General features: G+C 32.4%; 2 protein-coding genes across 4 annotated transcripts; both read right to left on the reverse strand.

The window, feature by feature from the left end:
- Nucleotides 1-1,141: 1,141 nt before the first annotated feature.
- LOC115719373 (ETHYLENE INSENSITIVE 3-like 3 protein) lies at nucleotides 1,142-4,267 on the reverse strand. Its single transcript, XM_030648390.2, has 3 exons — nucleotides 3,847-4,267; nucleotides 1,570-3,449; nucleotides 1,142-1,477 (listed from the first exon to the last, which is right to left on the reverse strand). The coding sequence occupies exon 2, from the start codon at nucleotides 3,370-3,372 to the stop codon at nucleotides 1,594-1,596; it is 1,779 nt and encodes a 592-aa protein (XP_030504250.2). The 5' UTR covers nucleotides 3,373-3,449; nucleotides 3,847-4,267; the 3' UTR covers nucleotides 1,142-1,477; nucleotides 1,570-1,593.
- A 7,286-nt stretch (nucleotides 4,268-11,553) lies between these two features.
- LOC115718462 (uncharacterized) lies at nucleotides 11,554-20,540 on the reverse strand. Of its 3 annotated transcripts, none has more exons than XM_030647247.2 (11): nucleotides 20,397-20,540; nucleotides 19,957-20,305; nucleotides 19,637-19,678; nucleotides 19,332-19,450; nucleotides 18,996-19,221; nucleotides 18,713-18,915; nucleotides 18,169-18,616; nucleotides 17,722-18,087; nucleotides 17,466-17,644; nucleotides 14,415-17,381; nucleotides 11,554-14,321 (listed from the first exon to the last, which is right to left on the reverse strand). In XM_030647247.2, exons 5-11 carry the CDS (start codon nucleotides 19,195-19,197, stop codon nucleotides 11,742-11,744), a joined length of 6,945 nt encoding a protein of 2,314 aa, XP_030503107.2. In that variant the 5' UTR covers nucleotides 19,198-19,221; nucleotides 19,332-19,450; nucleotides 19,637-19,678; nucleotides 19,957-20,305; nucleotides 20,397-20,540; the 3' UTR covers nucleotides 11,554-11,741. The 3 variants fall into 3 exon arrangements, with proteins under 3 accessions (XP_030503107.2, XP_030503106.2, XP_060966987.1); XM_030647246.2 differs by having other exon boundaries at nucleotides 19,637-19,694; XM_061111004.1 differs by having other exon boundaries at nucleotides 19,637-19,694; nucleotides 19,957-20,540.
- Nucleotides 20,541-21,353: the final 813 nt, after the last annotated feature.

A 21,353-nucleotide genomic window follows, 5' to 3' on the forward strand; every position in this document is an offset into this window, starting at 1 on the left:
TTTTAAGATTTTATACAATTAAATTGACTGAAATTTTAGAGGTAAAATCCTCTAAATCTTAATTTTATTTTTAGTCTTCTCATTTATTTTAGTTTGTTAAGTATCGAGATAAGATTGTCACTGTGTAACAAGTGTACACACGGCAAGTTTTTACTGTATAATCATTGTTGATAGTTTGATCTATGAGCAGTGACAGACCCACTCATATATATGTGGGGCTATAGTCTCCACTAACAAAAATATTATCTTCTTAAAAAATTAAATGTAATTTTTTTAATTTGATAATTATAGGCTAAAATAGAAGAAAAGCCCCCACAAAATTAAATAAATCTAATAAGAGTGACTATAATATAAGTATAAATATTTTTTAATGATAAATAAGTCCCTACAAAGTAAAATTTTTGGATCCGTCTATGAGTTTTCATTTATTTTGTTAGATTTGTTTTGTATTATTTTTTGGATTTCTTTATTTTTGGATTTCTTTAATTTTGGTTTTTAGGTGTTGACTTTTAGATTTTAGAAATACAATGGTTCTGGTGGCAATGTTATGGTTGCGGTGGTGGTGGTGGCGGCGGCATCAGCGTGGCTGCGGTAGTGATTTTGGTTCATGTGGTATTGGTTAAGAAAAATAAGAAAAAGAATAGTTTTTATTTTATTTTGAAGTTATTTTATCATTTATTTTTCTAATTTTAATTTATTTTTTTGTAATATTTAAATCATTAATATTAAGTAAATTAATAAAAATTTGCTATGCGTATATTTATGTATACTTTGAAAGTTCAAAATAGATGAAAAAGTGAAGACAAAAACAGATCTGAAATTAAGAGAGATTCACCCTCAAAATTAAACTAAAATTTAATCAACAAAATTTTAACAACTACTCTCAATATTATGTAATTTCAAACATAATCTTAATACCTTATGTTTACAATAATAGTACTTATATTTTTATAAAAATAAAGACTTAGTATTCTAAACTCAAATTTAATTAATAATTTTTTTTTTTTTAAATGTGACAGAACTGCTTAAATTTCAAATTTAAGCACTTAATCAAGTATAAGTAAAAACAGATTTAACATATTGTTAAAATTTGCTTACTAAATTTAGAATATTTATAGAATATAGTTGGGTTTGGAGATTAGAAGAGAAGAACTGCAATGAAAATTTTTATTAAAGAAAAATAATACCACCCTGTCCAATTATCAAGACTTTTTCCCATTAACCCAATTTAAGAATTTGACTTATTTACATGAACCCATAATTGCATTGGGACAAAACTACTTAAACCCAAAAACTATATATGACTTTGCTCAATTGTTTGTTGCAAAATCATGAATTTTGAGAAATCAAGTTTGTGCCTTTGCAGACCTTTATCTGATGATGATATGATATGATATGCCCATAATCACACATACTTAGTCTGCTAATTACCTCAAGATTACTGCCCCAGTCAACAACTAATCTGTATTTAACAATCCTGCATAAACATATCATTATAAAATCATCAACTGTTAACAACAGACAATTACACATAATAAAGCAATGGAAGTAAGAAAGATGGCTACTTACAATTTTAAGCAATATTCGAACATGTTATGCGCCAAAGTACTGTATCAAATCATCGTCAAGCAAAAGGTCGTCGAGCACACTTGTCCCGTCGATTCCAAAATTGAGAGGGCTGTTGAATCCTCCAAAATCAAGTGACAAACTGTCGAGTGGAGAACCGAAGTGAGTATCGACAGGTCTGTCTTGTTCATTATTTACGTAGTATGGCAAGTCTCCTCCACTAATCTCGCTACTGTTTCTATGTACTGTTGGGAGATGAACTCCATCTGCTGGCCTAACATAACTTTCATTCATTGCAATTGGAGCCCGCTGTCGTTCATGTTTAGGTTCATAATCAACTGATGGATTATAGAAATTATATGTATCGCTATGATGCATTCCAGTGTTCGGAATTCCATGGAAATGCATTGCTGCTACACTGCCTTCATGCCTGCTCTGAGTTGAAACTTCATTATTAGGTAATGCATATAAGCTGTTGAAATCAGAAACTGGTAACTGAGATTCGACATCATTATCCTTGTCTAGTGACCGTAAACCTGTTACTGTCTCGTCTTCCTGTTGATTTTGATCATTTTGGTATCCAATTAAGTGTACCTCTTCAGTGTAATTTATGTCAGGTATGTTGTTTATTGGTTCAATAGGCATAACCTCATTTTGAGATGGCTGAGGCAATTCATCGGTAGGTTTTGATCTTAACCGAGGTCTTTTTCTCTTTGGTGGCTTATCCGGTTTCTCTTTATCTTGGCCAGGTTGAGAAGTATTGTTCTGCTGGCTACCAGAAGGTTCTACATCCATAGATTGACTTCTCCTCTCATCCCTAGACGAAACAGAACCTAAACCATCATCAGCACCGTCGACATCATAGTTACTGTCACTATTAGCAGTGACTTGTTTTTCACCACGGCCTGGTGGAATCTCGGTTACTCCAGACATCCCATTATCGCTACTAGGTTGCCGAATGAGAGCTTCCTCTCGGCTCAAAACTCCTAACCAGATTGCACTCTCCTTCGCTGTCATCTTATCCTGTAAACACTTTGACTGGCGAACGTGTCTCCTTATCTTTGCAATATCCGGAGACATGTGCTTAATCACAGCTGTTAAAACTCCAACTTTCCACATCTTCTTCAAGTCATGTGGCTTCTTATACGGGGGAGTTTGAGCATGGGGTAGCCCGAGCTTCACCCACCAATCTTCCTTCCCAGTTGGCCACCAAGGAGGTGGAACTTTCTTTTCTAATGGAAACTTCCTTTGAGGAGGTTCACAGTGTTGCATCAAAGAAGACAAAAGTGATCCAAGAGTTGCATCTTGCAAGTCCTGGAGAATGCTCTGTGAATTTCCATTTCGATTATTGTCTGCCTCACACATGGCAAGACACTCCGCTTCATACTTAGCTATGGCAGCCGGTCCATTCTTATCAAACTTCACTTTTTCTTTCCACCAAGCTCTAATATTATCCGAAGCACCACTCACCGGCTTTCCCTTCTCAGGAATGATACCATAAACGAAACCACGAGCTTTGCACACTTCCATAAGCTTCAACATATACTTGAGAATTCCATCCTGTGCTCTAGACATTTTCTTTCTCCGTGCCTGATCAGAAGTCTGCTTCGGCTTTTGCTTCTCTGCAGCTTGCTGAGCTGCAAGCTTCTGTCTTTCCTTAAGTCTTTTGAGCTTGATACGATCCTTCCACATTCGCCTTTCCAATTCCTCCGGCTCAATCTCTTCATCACTGACATCCTTGTCTGCTATATCATCGCACCTTAAGTCATCAACTTCTATGTCCGAACTATCACCATCATAAGCCATTGGAAGTCTCAATTCCAATTCACAATAACACTCTAATTGACCCTTGAGTTGCTAACTCCAAATCACACAACAGTCACCTTAAACAAACCAAATACTCTTATTAGGCTCTCAGTCAAAAAAGGAAGTAACATTCTCCTAGTCTCTACAATAACCATCCATCATACCAATTCTCAGAACAACAACATTAATGGGAGTCAACAAATTCAAAACAGTCATTATCTATACAGACATGAATATGTTACAACAAATGACTAAAATATAATCAAACACACACTCAACTACAAGAGACATGAAATTAAATACTGAATTCATGAATCAAAAGCACTTAAGAAGAGCCCTCTTATGAAAGTTGAATAAAAATCAAATAAATTACAACATAGAAGGATTGTGTATTCTATTCTAAATAATTACCCAGAAAAAGGAGCTTAAATCAATTAAATATAAGATATATATCTATCTATATATATAACTTACCCAGTATCAGCAGCAGCAGCAGCTTGTTCAAATCCACCCATTAATTGAAGAAGGACCCTCAATTTGAAAAACCTAAAAGTTCAAACTTTCTTGCTGGGGTTTGTTATGATAGGTGGCAACACACGAAAAGAACCCTAAAAATTAAAATTTTATTTCTGGGGTTTGTTTTCTTTCTCAAAATATTGGCCTGAAAAAAGTAGCAACACGATTGGGATAGGCGAATCCAATCCAATCCAATCCCAATCAAAATTGAAATCCAAAAAAGGGGTTATTTGTAAAGCCTAGAAATTTCACAGACAAAAAACAAAAGAGTTGTAAGAAGCAGGCGAGAGATTATGATGATGATGATGAAGAAGAAAGGTCGTAGAAATGTACGAAATCAACTCGAACTTCGCTAATGCCGAGATTTGATCCTCTGCAACGCACTTTTCAACTCTTTTATTTGCTTTATAGTCCTTCTCCACTCTCTTTCTGATATTGCAGAAAAGTCCTCAAGTTATTGAATATCAAAAAAATTACCCCAAATGCAAAATATTAAATTGTATTTTTGGAAGGGTCTTTCTAAAATTATTAACATTTTGATCCCTTTATTAAAGACCATTGAATATTTCATTCATTAATATTTTCAATTTTCATCTCCAACCTGGCCTAAACCTAATGCTATATATCATAATTTTGAAAAGGTTTAATTGCATCTAATAATAGTATTGTTATTACTTTTGTTTACCTTAATTAGAATATTTGCATTAATTTTTATATAAAATTAATGTTTTGGAAAATATTTAAATTTTTAAAGAATTGAAGAATAGAAGATCTTTTTATATAAATGTGTGATTATATTTTACAGAAATTGTTTCTTATTTTGGTGATGATGAAATAAGTAGAACATTTTGCATTCCTAATTCATTTTATTCTATATTTGGAAATAACTATAAATATTCTTAAATGGAAAAATAAAAAACATATATAGTGGGAAAATAAAAAATAATATGTATATATTTGTTAATTATAGAAATGTCTAAGTTCATAGAATCTCTTGGCATTTATTGCAATGCTTTAGAATAGAGACAACTTTTCTTTTTTGTCAATTTGCTATTTTTATTTATTTTTTAATTATTATTATAAAAAATGTTGAAACATTAATAATAGATTCTGTGGTTTTTTTTTTGGTGTGTGGTAAGAATTGGTACTCGGAATTAATAAGTTCAATATGCAACATGCTTCTCTAATAACTTTCTTTTTAGGTCCTCCTAAAATTGAAAACTTTCATTTCTTATGCAAAATATACTTATACCTTTGCATTTAAATCTTAATATATGTTTATTATTATTATTAAGGGATCACTTAGTGCATATTCTTTTCTCACTTTTTCAGTAGTTTTGACAAGTTTAAGGCTTACGTGCTAATTAGAAGGGTCTTATAATTCATTCTGTCTTAATTAGGTCAACGATACACTTTGTGAGAGTTTTCATCACATTAAGGATAATACCAGCACAATAAGCTAGCTTTCTAAAAGGTTAAGTATAATCTCTCACAATCAGTGATTGTAGTGAAATTAGAATCTATGACTCAAGCAAGGAAGAATGCTAGTAAAAACTTTATTATCACTACACCACATAATGTGGTAAATCTTGATATAATATATATTTTTTGTTTGCGATTATTACACTTTTATATTAGCTTAATAATATTTTTTCATATAGTCATACTTTTGCACAACCTTTTATTTTATTGGTTAATTAAGATTTTTGTTTCTAAACTTTGAGATGTATCAAATTATACTTTTTAAATTTTTTTGGTCGTTAAAAATTTGCTTTGAACTATTGAAATTGTTAGATTTTAAGGATTTTTGTCTAATTTTATTCAATTTTACTAATTCGATGATTGTCCAGTTATTAAATCATGCTCCACAAACTTCAATATCTATAAATCATGCCTATCGAACTTTGACGTGTACCAAATCATATTTTCTGAACTTTCATCCATGTTAGACTTTCCTTATTAAAATTGGACAAAATTCCTTAAATTTAAGAATCTCAACAATTCAAAGAGATTTTTAACGACCTTAAAAGTTCAAGGGTATAATTTGATACATGTTAAAGTTCGGCTAATAAAAAATCTAATTAGTCTAATATTTTTTTCACCAAAATTGTTATAATTAGAAGTTAATTAATTCTCTAATTAATATTGACAATTAATTGAGGAGTGCTACCGTTAACCTTTTATTACAATCTAAGGTCAATTCCTGTGCCCGAAAACATATGTCAGAATATTTTTTATGCCGATGTTTGTTGTGCTTACAATATTGTCCCTGTAAATTCTTAATTTTTTTAATAGTTTTTTTTTTTTTCTTTTGACGCGGTGATCAAAATCACACATGATTAACAAAGCAGCTACCATAATCGGCGGCGGCTCCTCCTCGAACCAGGATAGCTCATCGTCTAAACGAAGGGCATGCTTTGCCAAACCATGAGCTGCAGAATTTCTTATCGCAAGCCACATGGGACAAAACTGCCCCCGGAAATTTAGACGATAAAGCTATAACATCCTCAAACAGCACCCACAACTCATTTAAACACCCTTCCTTTGTTGATAGCTGAAAAACAAGCAACACCAAGCAAGAACAGGTATTAGAAAGGACAATCCTTGAATTAAACTTACCTGACAAAGACTCTATAGTCGTAGGCCCTCCACTAAATTGACCTACAAAAACAATAAATAAAACTTTATTACTACATAATTTAATGAAAAAATAGTTAAAATGAAAAAAAGATAATAAATAATCCATATTATAATATAAAACAATTCATAAATAAAATGACTTGAAAACTTATCTGTCAAAACTTAAAGGTCGTTGATGTAGAAGCCAAGAGCATAAAAAGGATCACTTCTCTTGTCCATTGACTGTACCACAAAACTACCCTAAACAATTACGGGCAAGCCATAAAAAATGGCACGAAAGCCGTAAAAGGCATAAAACTATAAATCATTATAAAATTATTGAATGAGAAACCATAAATAAAATAAATATAATAAATATACTTTAATATATAATTTTAAAATAAGATAAAATAGATAATTAATCCATATACTTTAAATATTTTTATTTGACTTTATTTATAATTACAGAAAAACAAAAGTAAAAATACTATAAATATACATAAATAGGTTCAAAAACAGTATAAACTATTTTTAAAATTGTAGTATAAAAACAAAAGATTATATAACTTACCAAAAATTAATAATAATACTACTACATAATAGATTAGACTTTAAAAGTGAAAAGCTAATTAAAAATAAATAATACTATAATGAACTTTCAAATAACCAATAAAATATGGAAAAATATTATAAAAGTTAAAATAATATATGAACCATTAATGTCTTATGCTAAAAAAACCTTAATAAAGAATCTTAATTTGAGAATGCTTAATATACAAAATATGAATAACAAAAGTTCAAAAAATCAAACATTCAAACAATAGTAAAAATGCTAATTAATATAAGAAAGGAAATTCTAATTAATCAATATAGTAAATTATTAATACTAAAAATCTCACATTTAGACTAAAATATTTAATGGTAAAATCATCAAAGTTGTAAAACTAATAGATAGATTTAGTATACCAAAATAAATTTCAAGACGAAAAAACTTTCTATAATAATCTAAAATACTTTTAAAAAATTAATTATAAGATTATTAATACTGAAAATTAAAATAAATTTGATTCTTGAAAAAAGTTAAACACAAAACAAAGATACCAAACATTAAAATAGAAAGAAGATCTTCTAAACGTAGATTGCTAAAAAGTAAAATTATAATAAATAAAATTGATCTGGTGCCGAAAATACATTTAAAGTTTTTTGAACATTCATGAGAAACTGAAATATTAGGAACTCTATTTTAGATATTGTAAACTATTCAGAATTTTATAAAAATTTATAGAGGTAATACTGTAACTATAACGAATACCACTATAAAAAAAATATTTTGACATGTGATTTCGAACTTAGAAATTAATTAAAAAATTATAATTGAAGATTATTATAAATGTAATGTGTAAATTGTATCATCACTTAGTTATGTTGACCTTTTTCTTATTTTATTTATATATGATAAAAAAAAAAAGATAATGGCTCGAAACTTACACAATTTTAGCTTTTCCTTTCCAATATTATCTTCATAAACAAAAATGAAAGAAATTTGTTGTAATCTTCTTTTTCCAATGAGTTTTTAAGATTACAATAATTGTACCAATTCTTTTTTAATAGGCAATAAGCTTTATTCATTTTTTTTTCTGACTTTTATAAGTTACTTGACTAAAAAATAAATTAAGGGTAAATACCATTTTGGACCCTGTATTTTATAAAAGTTACCAATTGGACCCTCTGTTTTGTTAAATGACAAAATGGACCCTGTATTTTCTAAAATGGTACAAATAGGACCTTTAACTTGATTTTTGACAATCTTTTTTAATATAAACAACTTGAAAATACGAACAGATATAGAAAACGTAAACAATTTTGTCATAACACTTTTAGATCAGATTATTATTAAATTTTATTTTGACAAAAAATCAGTTCAGGGTCCTATTTTTACTATTTTGGAAAATACAGGGTCCATTTTGTCATTTAACAAAACAGAGGATCCAATCAGTAACTTTTGCAAAACACAGAGTCCAAAATAGTATTTACCCATAAATTAATAGGTAAAAAGATAAGTTTTTAAAGTTTTTTTTTTTTTTGGAATTTTGCTTAAAAGAATTGCTAATAGGTATTAGGTAATGATGGTGTTTAAGACTATTTGATATGTCAAATGGTCATTAATATAATTTAATTTAATAGTTGATAAAATATTTACTTACTACTTGTCAAATATCATTTTATATTTTATGGTAGTATTGAGCACTATTACTTAATAATAATATATTTTTTGAGAAGACAATTAAGAAATTATTTCTAACTAATGACCATGATAGTTATTGATAAAAATAGTTGTAACTCACAAAATTATAAATGAAAGGATATAGAAATATAAAACTACTTTTTAATGTGTTGTTTTTTTGGTTTTAGTCTCATAATATAAAATTCATTTTTTTTGTATTGACTTAGTTTTAACTAGTTAGTATACTTTCATTGTCACAATCAGTATTTTGTTTTTTTTTTTGTTTTTCTTCTTCTTATTTCTAAAACCTTATTCTAAACAAAGTCACTCTGAAGTCATTCCAATTGTCAAGTTGAAATTCCTACTTCTTTCAATGAGATTTCATTTCAATTGCACAACTCATGTATTTAATGTTTATAGATTTTTTTTAATTTTTTTTTAAAAAAAATAATTGCAGAGAACACCACCGATGAGCAAAAAGCCAAGAGCAAAAATATATCATTAAAAATGGTATCGCCAAAATAAAGTTTTTGATAAAAAAAAAAGATATTCAGACCATCTAACTGTTTTATAATTTCGGTATATAAATAAGTTACAACTATATTTTCTTCTTCTACATATATATTTTTTGTATGATAGTGTTAAATGTTGTTGAAATAGACCTTACATAAAATTTAACCTGTCTTTGAAAATACATGCTGAAATATATTTTTTTCATAGTGGTGAATTTAAATAGAATTTAATCCCTTTTTATTTATTTATTTATTACTATTCTATTTCGTTATGGTTACAACATCATTGCTATAAAATGTTGAAAAATTCTAAATAATTCACTGTATTTAAATTAGGATTCTTTATATTTCAATTTATCACTCGTATTCGAAATACTTGTAACTATAACGAAGACTGATATGATTTTTTTTAGATAAAAAAATATTTCAAATTGTATTTTTTGACGCGAAAGTTAAGAATAAGATTATAATAGAAGATTGTAATTAGCACTCATTCATAACTTATCATACACACATATAAATATTGAAATAAGCACTCACTACAAGCAGTTTAAATCTTGATTTCAACATCTTAAATTATTTGAATTTTACTAAAAATATCCCCAATAAGACCATCTCTAATAAAAAATTTAAAATTTGTGCTATATTGTGATGCACGAGATATAAAATAAGAAAATAATTAATTAATTATATTGATGGTTATTTAATATTTTATTGAGAATGTATAAAAAATTATTATGTTTTATTTTTTTATTATTGAAATAATTGTAATATGGTAAATAAAGAATCTAAAGTTTAGTAAAAAACAATGAATCGTAATAATGATATTATAGTAAATAAAAAAATAGTATTTATTGTAGGCTAGTTTGGCATAATTTTTAGCATTTGTCAAATTTAACATACTTTTTAAAACATTATTAGAGAAGCAGTTTTTTTTAAGTGTGATAAAATATAGCAATACACTATTTTTTTTGGTACTCAATTGAAGATGCTCTAACTATACATTATATACACCATCATATAAAAATTTACAATTGATCATTATATCAAAAATTTACAACCGATCATTATATCAAAAATTTACAATTAATCATTATCCCTAATGGAGGAAAGCTCAGATATCAAATTTAAGATAGGTGATGGAGCTTGGCAATAGATAACTATACGTCCAAACAGTGTTAAGATTAATGTAGATGCTACAATCTTTAGAGAGTTCCAATCCTCTCGTGTTGGTTTTGTGGCTCGAAATGATATTGGCCATTTGATTGAAGGAGGCACCCGTTTGCTATCAGGGACCGTGGAACCAGTACTAGCATAAGTAATGCAGAAAGCTTTAAGTTGGATTAAAATGAGAGCATGACATCAAGTTCAGGTAGTCTAGATCACCTGCTTAGGCAGGTGATCCAAGATTGTAAAGCTATTATTTCTAAGTTACAAAATTTTTCTATTTCCTTTGTCAAACGGTTAGTTAATTTGGTTGCTAACTTTGTAAGAACAACTACTTCATATCTTGATTGTCTTTTTCAATTTAGGAATGTCCTAACTGATTTGTTAGGATCGTTGGTAGCATAATTTATTGGTTAATAAAAAGGGTAAATTGCGGCATAAATACCTAATGTTTCAGATTTTATACACTTAAATACATAATGTTTATTTTTGGAGGCAAAAATACCTAATATTACAATTCTCTTATACCGTTACTACCACTTTTGTTAACTCATAAATATGGACACGTGAATAGTTCAGATGCATTACATTTATTTTTATTTTATTTTAAAACTTAATATTCTTAATATCAGAAACTAAATGCTACTTGTTTAAAAAAAAAAACGTGTTCTCATTAACAATTTTCACATGATATTGGTACTTCAATTCGATAATCATATTCCATATACTACAATGGTTCACTCAGTTATGGTAATTTAGTATTGCATCTCTCTTATTTTTTTAAAAAAATAAATAATATTTAGTTTTTTATATTAAGAATATAAAATTTTAAAATAAAATAAATAAATGTAATGCATTTAGGTCCTCCACGTGTCTATATTTATGAGTTAATAACGGAAGTGATAGTAACGGTGTAAGAGAATTGTAACATTAGGTATTTTTGCCACCAAAAATAAACATTAGGTATTTAAGTGTATAAAATCGGAAACATTAAGTATTTATGCCGCAATTTACCCTAATAAAAATTTTATTTTCTTCTTTAAAAAACACTTAACTATATAAACAATAACTATCAAATAATTTGTTCATGTGTGAGGAAAACAAATCATATCATAATGAATATATCTCATCACCTTTTATTTATTATCTATATATGTGTGTGGTAAATAACCATATAACAATTTGTAGGATGGGACTGCAAGTACAATTTGATGAGATTTCTTATTTAGTTCTATTATATATATGTTATTGGTAACTATATATAAATATCTATATATATATATGTATGTATTTATATAAAAATGTGATCTTTATCAATAAGTACTTAGATATCACCTTGACTTAATCACTTCTTCTTTCATGGCAAGAGAAAGAGCACTTAGATTCCCACCACTCTCAACTATCACCCCAGGCATAACCACAGCTCTACTCCCAACAAAACCACCTTCACCAACCTTAATCTTTCCAAACTTAACTTTCCCTCCATCACCTTCATAGATATGTCCAAACAACAAAGCTTCTCTTCCCACACAACCACCTCTTTCAATCTCCACCATTTCAGGATTCAACATAGCTCCCATGCTGTCCACATAAGCACCTTCATCCAACTCGATATTCGAGCCCATTAGCTTCATCCATATCAAGAACATAACAGACCCAGTTGTCATTTCCATGAAATAATCCCCAACTAGTGTTCTCAATGCTTGCCATGTTGTGTCCATGAAAACCTCTTTCCCCCAAATGAGTACCGTTTCGCCTTCTTTCTTCTTTCCTACTAAAACCCATTTGGCTACAACACAAGATAATGCAGCTATGTAACCTGAACATACCCAAAACAATGGGAGTAGCCATTGAAGTGAGAGTTCATGAGCTTCCTTTAAGTGAAGAACATATTTCAATGGAGCAAAGATCACTAATGACAAGACGAAAATAGGAAAGACTGTTTGGAGTAAAGGTTGGAATAAAGTTGCCCAAAGTGTTTGATACCGATTTCTTTGGAGTGTCACTGGTTTTTCATCTTTCTTAGCTTGTGTTGTTGCCATGGGACAGCCTGAAAGATCTACTTTGACATCAGATTGTTCAAGGAAGATTTTCCAGGCTTCTGGGATTGGTTGTCCATTTCTTAAATGCTGACAGATTTCGTATATCAATGAACGGCCGTGATCAATTGAAGCACTTTGGGAACATGATGAGGCATGAATGACATCAATCTCAGGACATTTTAGAAAAGGGTGAAAGTGTAACTTTTCTGATTCTTCTGCAGATAAATTCTCAGTTATGTTAATCTCACCAATGTCAATGTATGGGAATTCAGTCTCATCCCATGGCTTTGTACAATCAAGTGCAACATCTCTTTTGGCTTCATCATTTGGAACTGGTCTGAATTGTAACTGAAAGACATAACTAACTCCATTTGCTTTGTTCACACGGTTGCAGAAATCTTCTGCAAGGAAAAGTAATGGGCGAGTGTCTTTTTCGTCTCTAGGAATTGCACCTGTGTCGGGTGGAAGAATCCCAATAGGCTCAACTTTACCAGAATCTTCATTGATAGTTTCATCATAAGGCCTCAACTTGAACTTTACATACATTTCCTTTCCATCTGGGAACCGAAACAGCCTGCAGATGTTTGAGTAGTAATGTAGCTGAGTAAATGAGTCTGCATTGCGTAGGGAACTCCAAACTGCATCGCGAACATGAGGAGCTCGCTTGACATATTCTTCTCTTGCAGGAAGACCACATACTAACCATGTAGCGAAATCTGCTATTGTTCGGGCATAGAATGCATTGCCTGTTTTTAATGTGAGATCAAGGAGAGGAGAGTGATCATGATCACTACTACTGGTTTGTTCTTGAAGTATTCTTATGGCTGCACCACGGGCATCAATTCTAGCATCATCGTCTGCACTCAAGCTATTACTGTGTCTAACTATAACAGGGTAGCTTTTTCCCGGGCTGAAGATTTTGTGGTCTGGCCAATCTTTGATGTTGTCATAAATCTTCAAGAACCCTTTTCCACTAACACCAATTCGATGGAAATATCTCGATTTCACTTTGAGAGTTGTTGCAGCCAAGTTTGCAGCAAGATTTCCAACTATTTTCTTGTATTTTAAGTCCATCTCTTCAATTCTTTCGTCCAAAGAGTGCATGGTATTCTTAATCATGATTGGATTTCGAGAACCAACATAAACACCGCCCCTTTGAAGCACCGAGTTCACAGGAGCAACCGAAAGTGCTCCAAGAATAACATCATTCTGAATTACCGAACCAGGAAGAACTACGCTTTGACTCCCAACGACAGAATTAGCCTGCATCTCAATTCTCCCACTAGTAAACCCGTTGGAGGAGTAAAATCCAGATATGATCCGGCTGAAGTCACCAAGATGAACGCCATCACCAACAGAAATCATTTTCGGGTCAGAAACTGGGTTGATAGCCCTGATAGAGCAATACTTCCCAATCTTTGCACCTAAAAGGCGCAAGTATATACAGAAAGCTTCTGTTCCAGATAAGAGCTTGGCAAATCTAAGGTGACACGAAATTCTGATACGCCTACAAAGCCATGACCTGAAATGATCCTTCTTTGTGTTTTTCGTTGAAGATAAGAAATGAGTCAAAGCAGAAGTGCACAAGCTGAGTATAAGGCCATGAGCTAAGTAAACAATGGCTGTGATGAGCGAAAATTCGTAGAAGTTGAATGAGAGAGATGTAAACATGGTGGCATATGCAGTGATGGAGTAAGGTATCCAATGAAATGCTCCAAAGCTGCACATAAATGCATATTCTTGTGGGGAAGGAGATGCCTTAGATAGTGAAATGTAGATGAAGTACAACATGGCTGCTGAGAAAGAGCTGATCAAGCCAACTAAGTATATTCCCATCAAATGGTAAATGGCATTTGCCAGCAATGGTTCCTGAAAAAATCATAATAATGACAATTTTAATATCTTTCAAGTAAAAACTAGATTTTTTTTTGTATGGTTAGCTTAGAACTTGAATGAACTTACATTGGAAAGATCATCACCCTTGGTGGATTTGATTACATGCTTGGTTCCAGTTTTTTGCAAAGCTAAGACATCGAGTTCGTCCCCCACAACACTGTCCTTCTGGATAACAGCATAAGGTCCAATACACGAATTTCGGCCAATTCTAATAGGTTGAAAGCTTAAAGTTCCATTCTTTACTTCATGACTTTGAATCAAAGCACCTTCTGCAATTACAGCTCCATCTCCAATTGAAACCAAGGATGGATCGGTGATGTCAACTGTGTCGAGCAAAACTGATGATCCAATCCTAGCTCCAAACATTTCAAACCAGTATGTTAGGAACACTGTACCTCTAAGATGTTCTGCCAGAATCTTGGAAGAAACTTCTTGGGCCTTGTACAGTGCCCACCACTTAACAAAATCAACTGACCAAATGGAAAGTTTCGGACTCATGGCATAGTTTGGTCTTAAGAAAGAATTTCCGAAAAGAGAAATGCAAAGGCAAGTGGAAAGGATGCAAAAGATCCAACAAAGAGGAGCAAGAGTCAAAGGGATTAAATAGTCTAACCAGAGAATTCCTCCTGTCAATGGACTGATAGCTGAGATAGACCACATAAAAGTGGAAAGTGACAAATAGGCAGGAAAGACAAGAAGAAAAGCAACATAAACAAGAGCTAGATTTTGGAGAAACCAGATTTTTAACTGGTGAGACATAGAAACTTCCATGAAAGTTTCAGCATAATAATCAATCTCCTGCTCTGAAACATGAGACTGATTGCTCATTTGTTCAGGTTGTGACTTGAGCAGTAGATTCTCTGAAAAACTCGCCAGCTCTGCAATGCAAGAGGCTGAGAAAATATCTACTGCTCCTACTGGAACACCGAGGAAATCTGAAAGTTTTTGTGCAGCTCTAACAACACCAATTGAGTCAATTCCATAAGAGACTAGGTTCTCAGTGACAGAGATGTCTTTGATGGATATACCAGTTTGTTCAGAGACTACTCCTTTTAAAAACTCTGCGATTTCTCTATTGTTGAGTATAGGACTCGGTATAGGAGAACTCACTAGTTGAGGGCGGGGGGTCGTTCCATCTCTGCATGAACCGGTAGTGAAGGATCGTTTAAAGACCTTTTTTGAAATAATTGGATCTGGTACTGCATTCAATGTCCCATCAGTAAACTGTTTGAGGCACTCGAATCTCTTGATCTTTCCTGATGTCGTTTTGCTTATGGTTCTAGGCTTAATAAGCTTAACAGAAGCAACATTGACTCCATGTTCTTCTGCAACACGCAATTTAATGTTATCAACAACTTCCTTGCTAACAGGTTTTCCATCTTTAACCTCAGCAATTATAACCAAACCAACATGGTCAGAGCTGTCCGGAATAGAAATCCCTTTGGTTGATAAAGTTTCCTCAGGAACACCAATCACAGCACAACAACCTGGACGTAGAAGTTCGGATGAACTCTCAACTGTCTTCTCTACATCAGCTGAGTAAATATTTCTTCCAGCTACAATGATGAGATCTTTAATTCTTCCAGTGATGAATAATTTCCCATCAATTACTCGTCCCAGGTCGCCTGTTCTAGTGTATATACGTCCAGGATGATTTTGGAGCTCATTTCTAAAAGTTTGTTGGCTTAATTCTTCCCTACCCCAATATCCAATTCCAGCACTTGGACTACTAATCCAAATCTCACCTTCCTTTCCAGTGGCTTCAATCTCTTCATTCATTTCCGGGTCAACAATTCTAATATCGACGTCTGCATCATTGGGAACTGCATAACCACAACATACTCTTCCTTCCCAATCCACCAAGATGTTTCCTTCTCCGAAAGCACAACTAACAAAGACACAATTTTCTGCCAATCCATAACCAGGTGCCATCACTTCTTGAGACAGACCAAAAGGATGAGTGAGCTCAATAAATTTTTTCAAAGTCTTTTGCCTCACTGGTTCAGCAGCAACCATAAGAAATATCATAGAAGAAAGGTCATATGTTCGTTCCTTGTTAGACTCCAGCCTTCGAACCACCAGCTCAAAGGCAAAGTTTGGGCCAGCACTGTGAGTAGCTTGATACTTGCTTAAGATTTGGAGCCACATTAGTGGATTTTTGATGAATGCCATTGGGGAGAACAAAATTGCACAACCGCCACTTACTAGGGCCGTAAATAATCCTCCAATGAGCCCCATATCGTGGTATTGTGGAAGCCAACTTACTAAAACTGTCTTGGAAGTGCTTTTGTATCGTTTTCGCATCAACTTCACGTTGTGAATGAGACCTCCATGAGTTATCACAACTCCTTTAGCATCACCTGTTGATCCTGATGTGAATTGCAGAAAGCATACATCATTTGCTTCTGGTTCAGAACGATCAACTTTACCTTCTACGGGCAAATTCTTGGAATTCTTAATCCAAGTATTTGTGTGTAGCCATGGAAGATTAGGCCACTGAGCTTTGCATTTCCCGCTTTTCCCTGCCATTAGAATGAGACTTTTCACCAAACCTGCTCGAACTGCTGAGTGATAACCAAGCGTTGATAGGATTGCCACCGCTTCACACGATTTAGCAATATTCTCAATCTTTTGAAGTGCTTGTCCACCTCTTTGCATAGGATCAGGAGGAAGAACTGGCACGGGTAACACCTTGGCTCTTAAGCATCCAAAGAAGGCATCGATGAAGTCCAAACCCGGGACATAGACAAGGAGAACCCTATCACCAGGCTTGATAACTAGCTTTTTACTTGTCAAGAGGTTTTGAGCAATACAAGAAGCATTGTCATGCAGTTCTTTGTAAGTCCTTTGGCCAACCACTGCTCCTTCTTCGTTTATCCAAGTATAGAGTGTCTTGTTTTGAGTGATGTTATGAGTTCCCCAGTGATTCAAGTAGCCATCAAGTGAAGGTAGATCGGGAAATTTCACTCCCGGGACCTCATCTAAACCTTTGACACTCTTTTTCCCACAATGTTTTTGCAAAGGAAATAGATTCTGCAAAAACCAAAAGTGTTACTTATATGAAGTGAATAATTATCTCATCAATCACTAGATAAATTTTTAGGACTATGGGATTACCTTGACATAAGGAAAAAGTGGTGAAGATTCTTTATTTGCAAAGTGCTTGCAGACTAAGGCCATGGCATACGATGAGTTTCTCTCTGTAAGCTCAAACGCCATAAGCCCACCTACGTAGTAAGTGTTCCTCGAGCCTTGAAGTTCAGATTCTAATTTGTCATAGAACCCTTCCTTCATATCTACATTAAAGTATAAGAAATTAGCACCACCTAACTTGTTAGAAAAAACTTGTGATGGAGACAAATTAGTAATGTACCTTGACTACCAACATGGGGAAAATACTTGAATCTTCGTTGTAGAACCATCTCTTCAACTTGTCCCCCCATACTTTCAACTGTTCTCATTGCAAGCTGAGAGACTTTTGGTCCTTTAATGTCGACTGAATTTCCATACGACCAAAATAAGAATATATCAGTGTCAGCATAAAACCTTTGCATTGCAACTGGATACCCGATTTTTGTAGGATCTTCCATATATTCAGCAAAGTAATAAAAACCAATAGGCAAATGGTCTAGGCCTTTGATCTTCAAAGCAGTGGTATAGTAATCGATTGTCTGTACTTTACTGAACAACTCTTTCTCAAGATCACCAAAATCAATTGCTTCAGTTTCATTTTCGTTTTCTGTTCAGAAAAGTTCAAGTTAGCATGTAGAGGAAAATGGGTGATATTAAAGCACAAATAAAAGGAAGTAGAGCAAGAAACCTGTAGAACTTGAATGTGGTGATCTATAAATCCTTCCATTTTTAAATGGAAAAGAACCAGAAATGATGATCTTATCAAAGTCCATAACCTTCACTTCCCCATTGTAGTCTTTCACATCAACTTTAACACCTTCAAAATCACGTCGGATTGCCAACACTTCAGTGTTGCAATGAACTTCTATTGGAAGTGATTCGCTGATCTTTTGCCAAAGACTAGTGTAACCACCTTTAAAACGCCGAATCTTTCCAGCCATGGATGTACGAGTGAACTCATGAATGTAAGCATAAGGCATGTCTTGGACAAATCCATACCCCGAAGCAGTATATCCATAAGCCACAGACTTGGGAATGGATTTGAATCCACGATCGTTAAGATACTGAGGAGTTAAGTCTGAAGCTAATTCACTCACAGCATGCATTCCTAGTCGACTTAAATTCTTTGCCTTATCCTGCAGGAAACGAACTTCAAGTTCAATACTTTTTCGAACTGTGAGAATGAGATCAACATTTAAGTGTTGCTATTTACACAAAAGAAGAAATTTAACCTGAAGCTCTAAAGTCAGTGATATCACAGATACATAATCATCTGCAACTTTTATATCGTGATACTCTCCTGTGGAACTGTCAATGAGAGCAAGCTTATGGGAATCCAGCTCTTCTAGTTCAGAACTAGTCTCTCTTGCCAAGTGAAAGATTACAGGAGCACTGTTTGCGGCAAGAACTTGACCACCCAAATCATATATCTTCCCTGCAAATGAAGAATGTATGTACTAAATATCCAAGCATATAACAATGTTTGAATAGAAGAAACCATTATGTTCTCTGTACCTCTTATTTCGACAGACTCACACATTCCACCAACAGAATGGTACTTCTCCAATAATGTCACATTAGTGTAGCCAAGTTTTGCCAATGCATAAGAAGCTGATATACCACTTGGGCCACCACCTACTATCCCAATTCTTGTGTTTACAGGAAGACATGGATGCAACTTTGAAAACTGATCTTCTATCGGTTTTTCTGGGTCCATGTTATCAAATGTTCTAGCTTACTCCTAACGGTAGTACATAGTGAATATTAAGATCAAACAATTAATAATGTTAAGTCCATGATATTTATATGTGCACATCTAGTTCAAGGCTCTACATAAAAAAAGCATCTCACCTTGAATAAGTCTGTTCAGTTGTTTGATTCCATGGTGAGAATATGTTAATATTTGTCGCTTTACTCTTGCTTCATCACCATGCAAAAACCGAGTGAGTTATTCCCTTTTGAAAGAATTCCTGCATTTTTCAGTACACATCAACCAATCCAATCACCCACAACAACAATCAATTTCCCACCTCATTACAATGATTTGGCATTGTTTCCTAATGCTATTAACCCCTTTCTCTACATCCTTCCGAGAAAATTTATAAAGGCGCAACAAATCATTACATGATCGGAAATTCAAAGGTGGAAAACCATACCTTTCAAAGGTATTTCAGCCACAGTCACCGAGCGCCAGCACCCTACAAAAAAGTGTCCCTGTAATGCCATTCCCACGTACAATTTTGAGAGAAAAGAAAACTCAAAAGAAAAGAAAGTTTCAGCTTTATGCCACCAATTCCACATAGCAACACATAAAGCACACACTAATATATATATTATACAAGTTCCATTCTCACTGAGACAAAACATCAAACACATTGACTACATGAATTTCCAACCTCAGCCCAACTTAACACCAAAACATATACTTCCTCTAAACATATTCCAAAACCAAGTAAAAAGAGAACAAATAACTAACCTCTGAAAGCTGAAATTTTGGGGAAATGTGGTTGTAGAACAGAGTGCCAAATGGCAAAAAAGAGAGGTAAAAATGAGTAATAATAAGAAAAAAAGCCGGTCTTGATGATGATGATGATCTCAGATTGAAGATAATTTCCCATATTTAAGATAACCAAGAAGCTTCTTCCTTCCAAAAAGTAAACGACAAAGGTCACTGTTTCCTTAGCTCCCAATCAACACAACAACACTCTATCTTCGATGACTACGAGAAATGGGTCTCTCAGATATTCTAATATTATTCCTCCTTTGCCTCGTTAAGACTGATGATGATGACGATGATGATTGTGATGGTGATCTTGTTAAACTCACTATTAAAGTATAAACCTTTGTTAATTACTACTACATAATCACGTCATTAAAGATTAAAACTTTATATATATAATTTGGAGAAGAATATACTTTTTTTGTAATGGGAATATGTAATGTTTGTTTTGGTGGGGCGAGAAGAGCGAGGAAGGAACAGATCATCATCAATGGCGGATATAGCTGAAAAAAATAACTGTCTGGTTTTCAATTTCGTTTTTATCGTTTTAACCGTTTATTACCGTTGTAAGTAAGTACCGTATTTATTTATTTATTATTATTATTATTTAAAGATATTTTTTTTTTACTTTTACACTTTAAAATAGTTTTATAGCAACCCACATAGTAACTAAAGTAATTTTAGTCATAACTAAACTCTACATAACAATCCACATAGAAACTACCACAACAATTACCAGAACAACCCAAACTGTAAACTTAAAAAAAAATAAAAATTAATATATATAGTGTATTTTTTTTTTAGAAATTATTCCATATATTATTTTTTTTTTACTTTTTTTTTTTAAAATTTATGGTTAGAAGTTTCTAGGTAAGTTTTTATTATGTAAATTTTTGTTACAATTTAAGTTGATCTGTTAATTGCTAAGTAGACTTTCGTAAAAATATAAAAAAAAAAAAAAAAAAACTACTACTACTTTAAAATGTAAATGAAAAAAAAACCTTTTTTTAATAAGAGTTTATTTATTTTATTTAATTGAAAGATATAAGGGTTTATTTTATTTAAAAAATATAAATGGGAAACGTAATCTCCTTAGATTGAATAATATAGGTTACTTTTTAGTGAAAAAGACTTCTAAGAACTAAGATATATTAGTTAGTCAAATTTGCAATTTTTTCAATTCTTTATTTCTTGTTTATTTGGGAATTATTTCTTATGTGTAATGCTTCTTTTTCTATTAAGGTCTTATGTGTAATGTTTTTTTTTTTTTGAAACATCTTATGTGAAATGTTAAAGATACATTTTTTATTATAATATTTGAAATATAATTTCTTTTTGTTGGATATAAGTATATTTTTTAAGAATATAAATTG

The sequence above is a fragment of the Cannabis sativa genome, chromosome 2, assembly GCF_029168945.1.
Source record: "Cannabis sativa cultivar Pink pepper isolate KNU-18-1 chromosome 2, ASM2916894v1, whole genome shotgun sequence".
In the NCBI taxonomy this organism is placed as follows: Eukaryota; Viridiplantae; Streptophyta; class Magnoliopsida; order Rosales; family Cannabaceae; genus Cannabis; species Cannabis sativa.

What these genes read in the sequence shown, in the direction of transcription:
- LOC115719373 (XM_030648390.2), bottom strand. Translation starts at nt 3,372, where the DNA reads ATGGCTTATGATGGTGATAGTTCGGACATAGAAGTTGATGACTTAAGG.
- LOC115718462 (XM_030647247.2), bottom strand. Translation starts at nt 19,197, where the DNA reads ATGGACCCAGAAAAACCGATAGAAGATCAGTTTTCAAAGTTGCATCCA. An exon ending in ACCACATTCAAGTTCTACAG is followed by an intron (nt 18,088 to 18,168) that starts GTTTCTTGCTCT and finishes TTTTCTGAACAG; the next exon opens with AAAACGAAAATGAAACTGAA. An exon ending in AGGGTGATGATCTTTCCAAT is followed by an intron (nt 14,322 to 14,414) that starts GTAAGTTCATTC and finishes TGATTTTTTCAG; the next exon opens with GAACCATTGCTGGCAAATGC.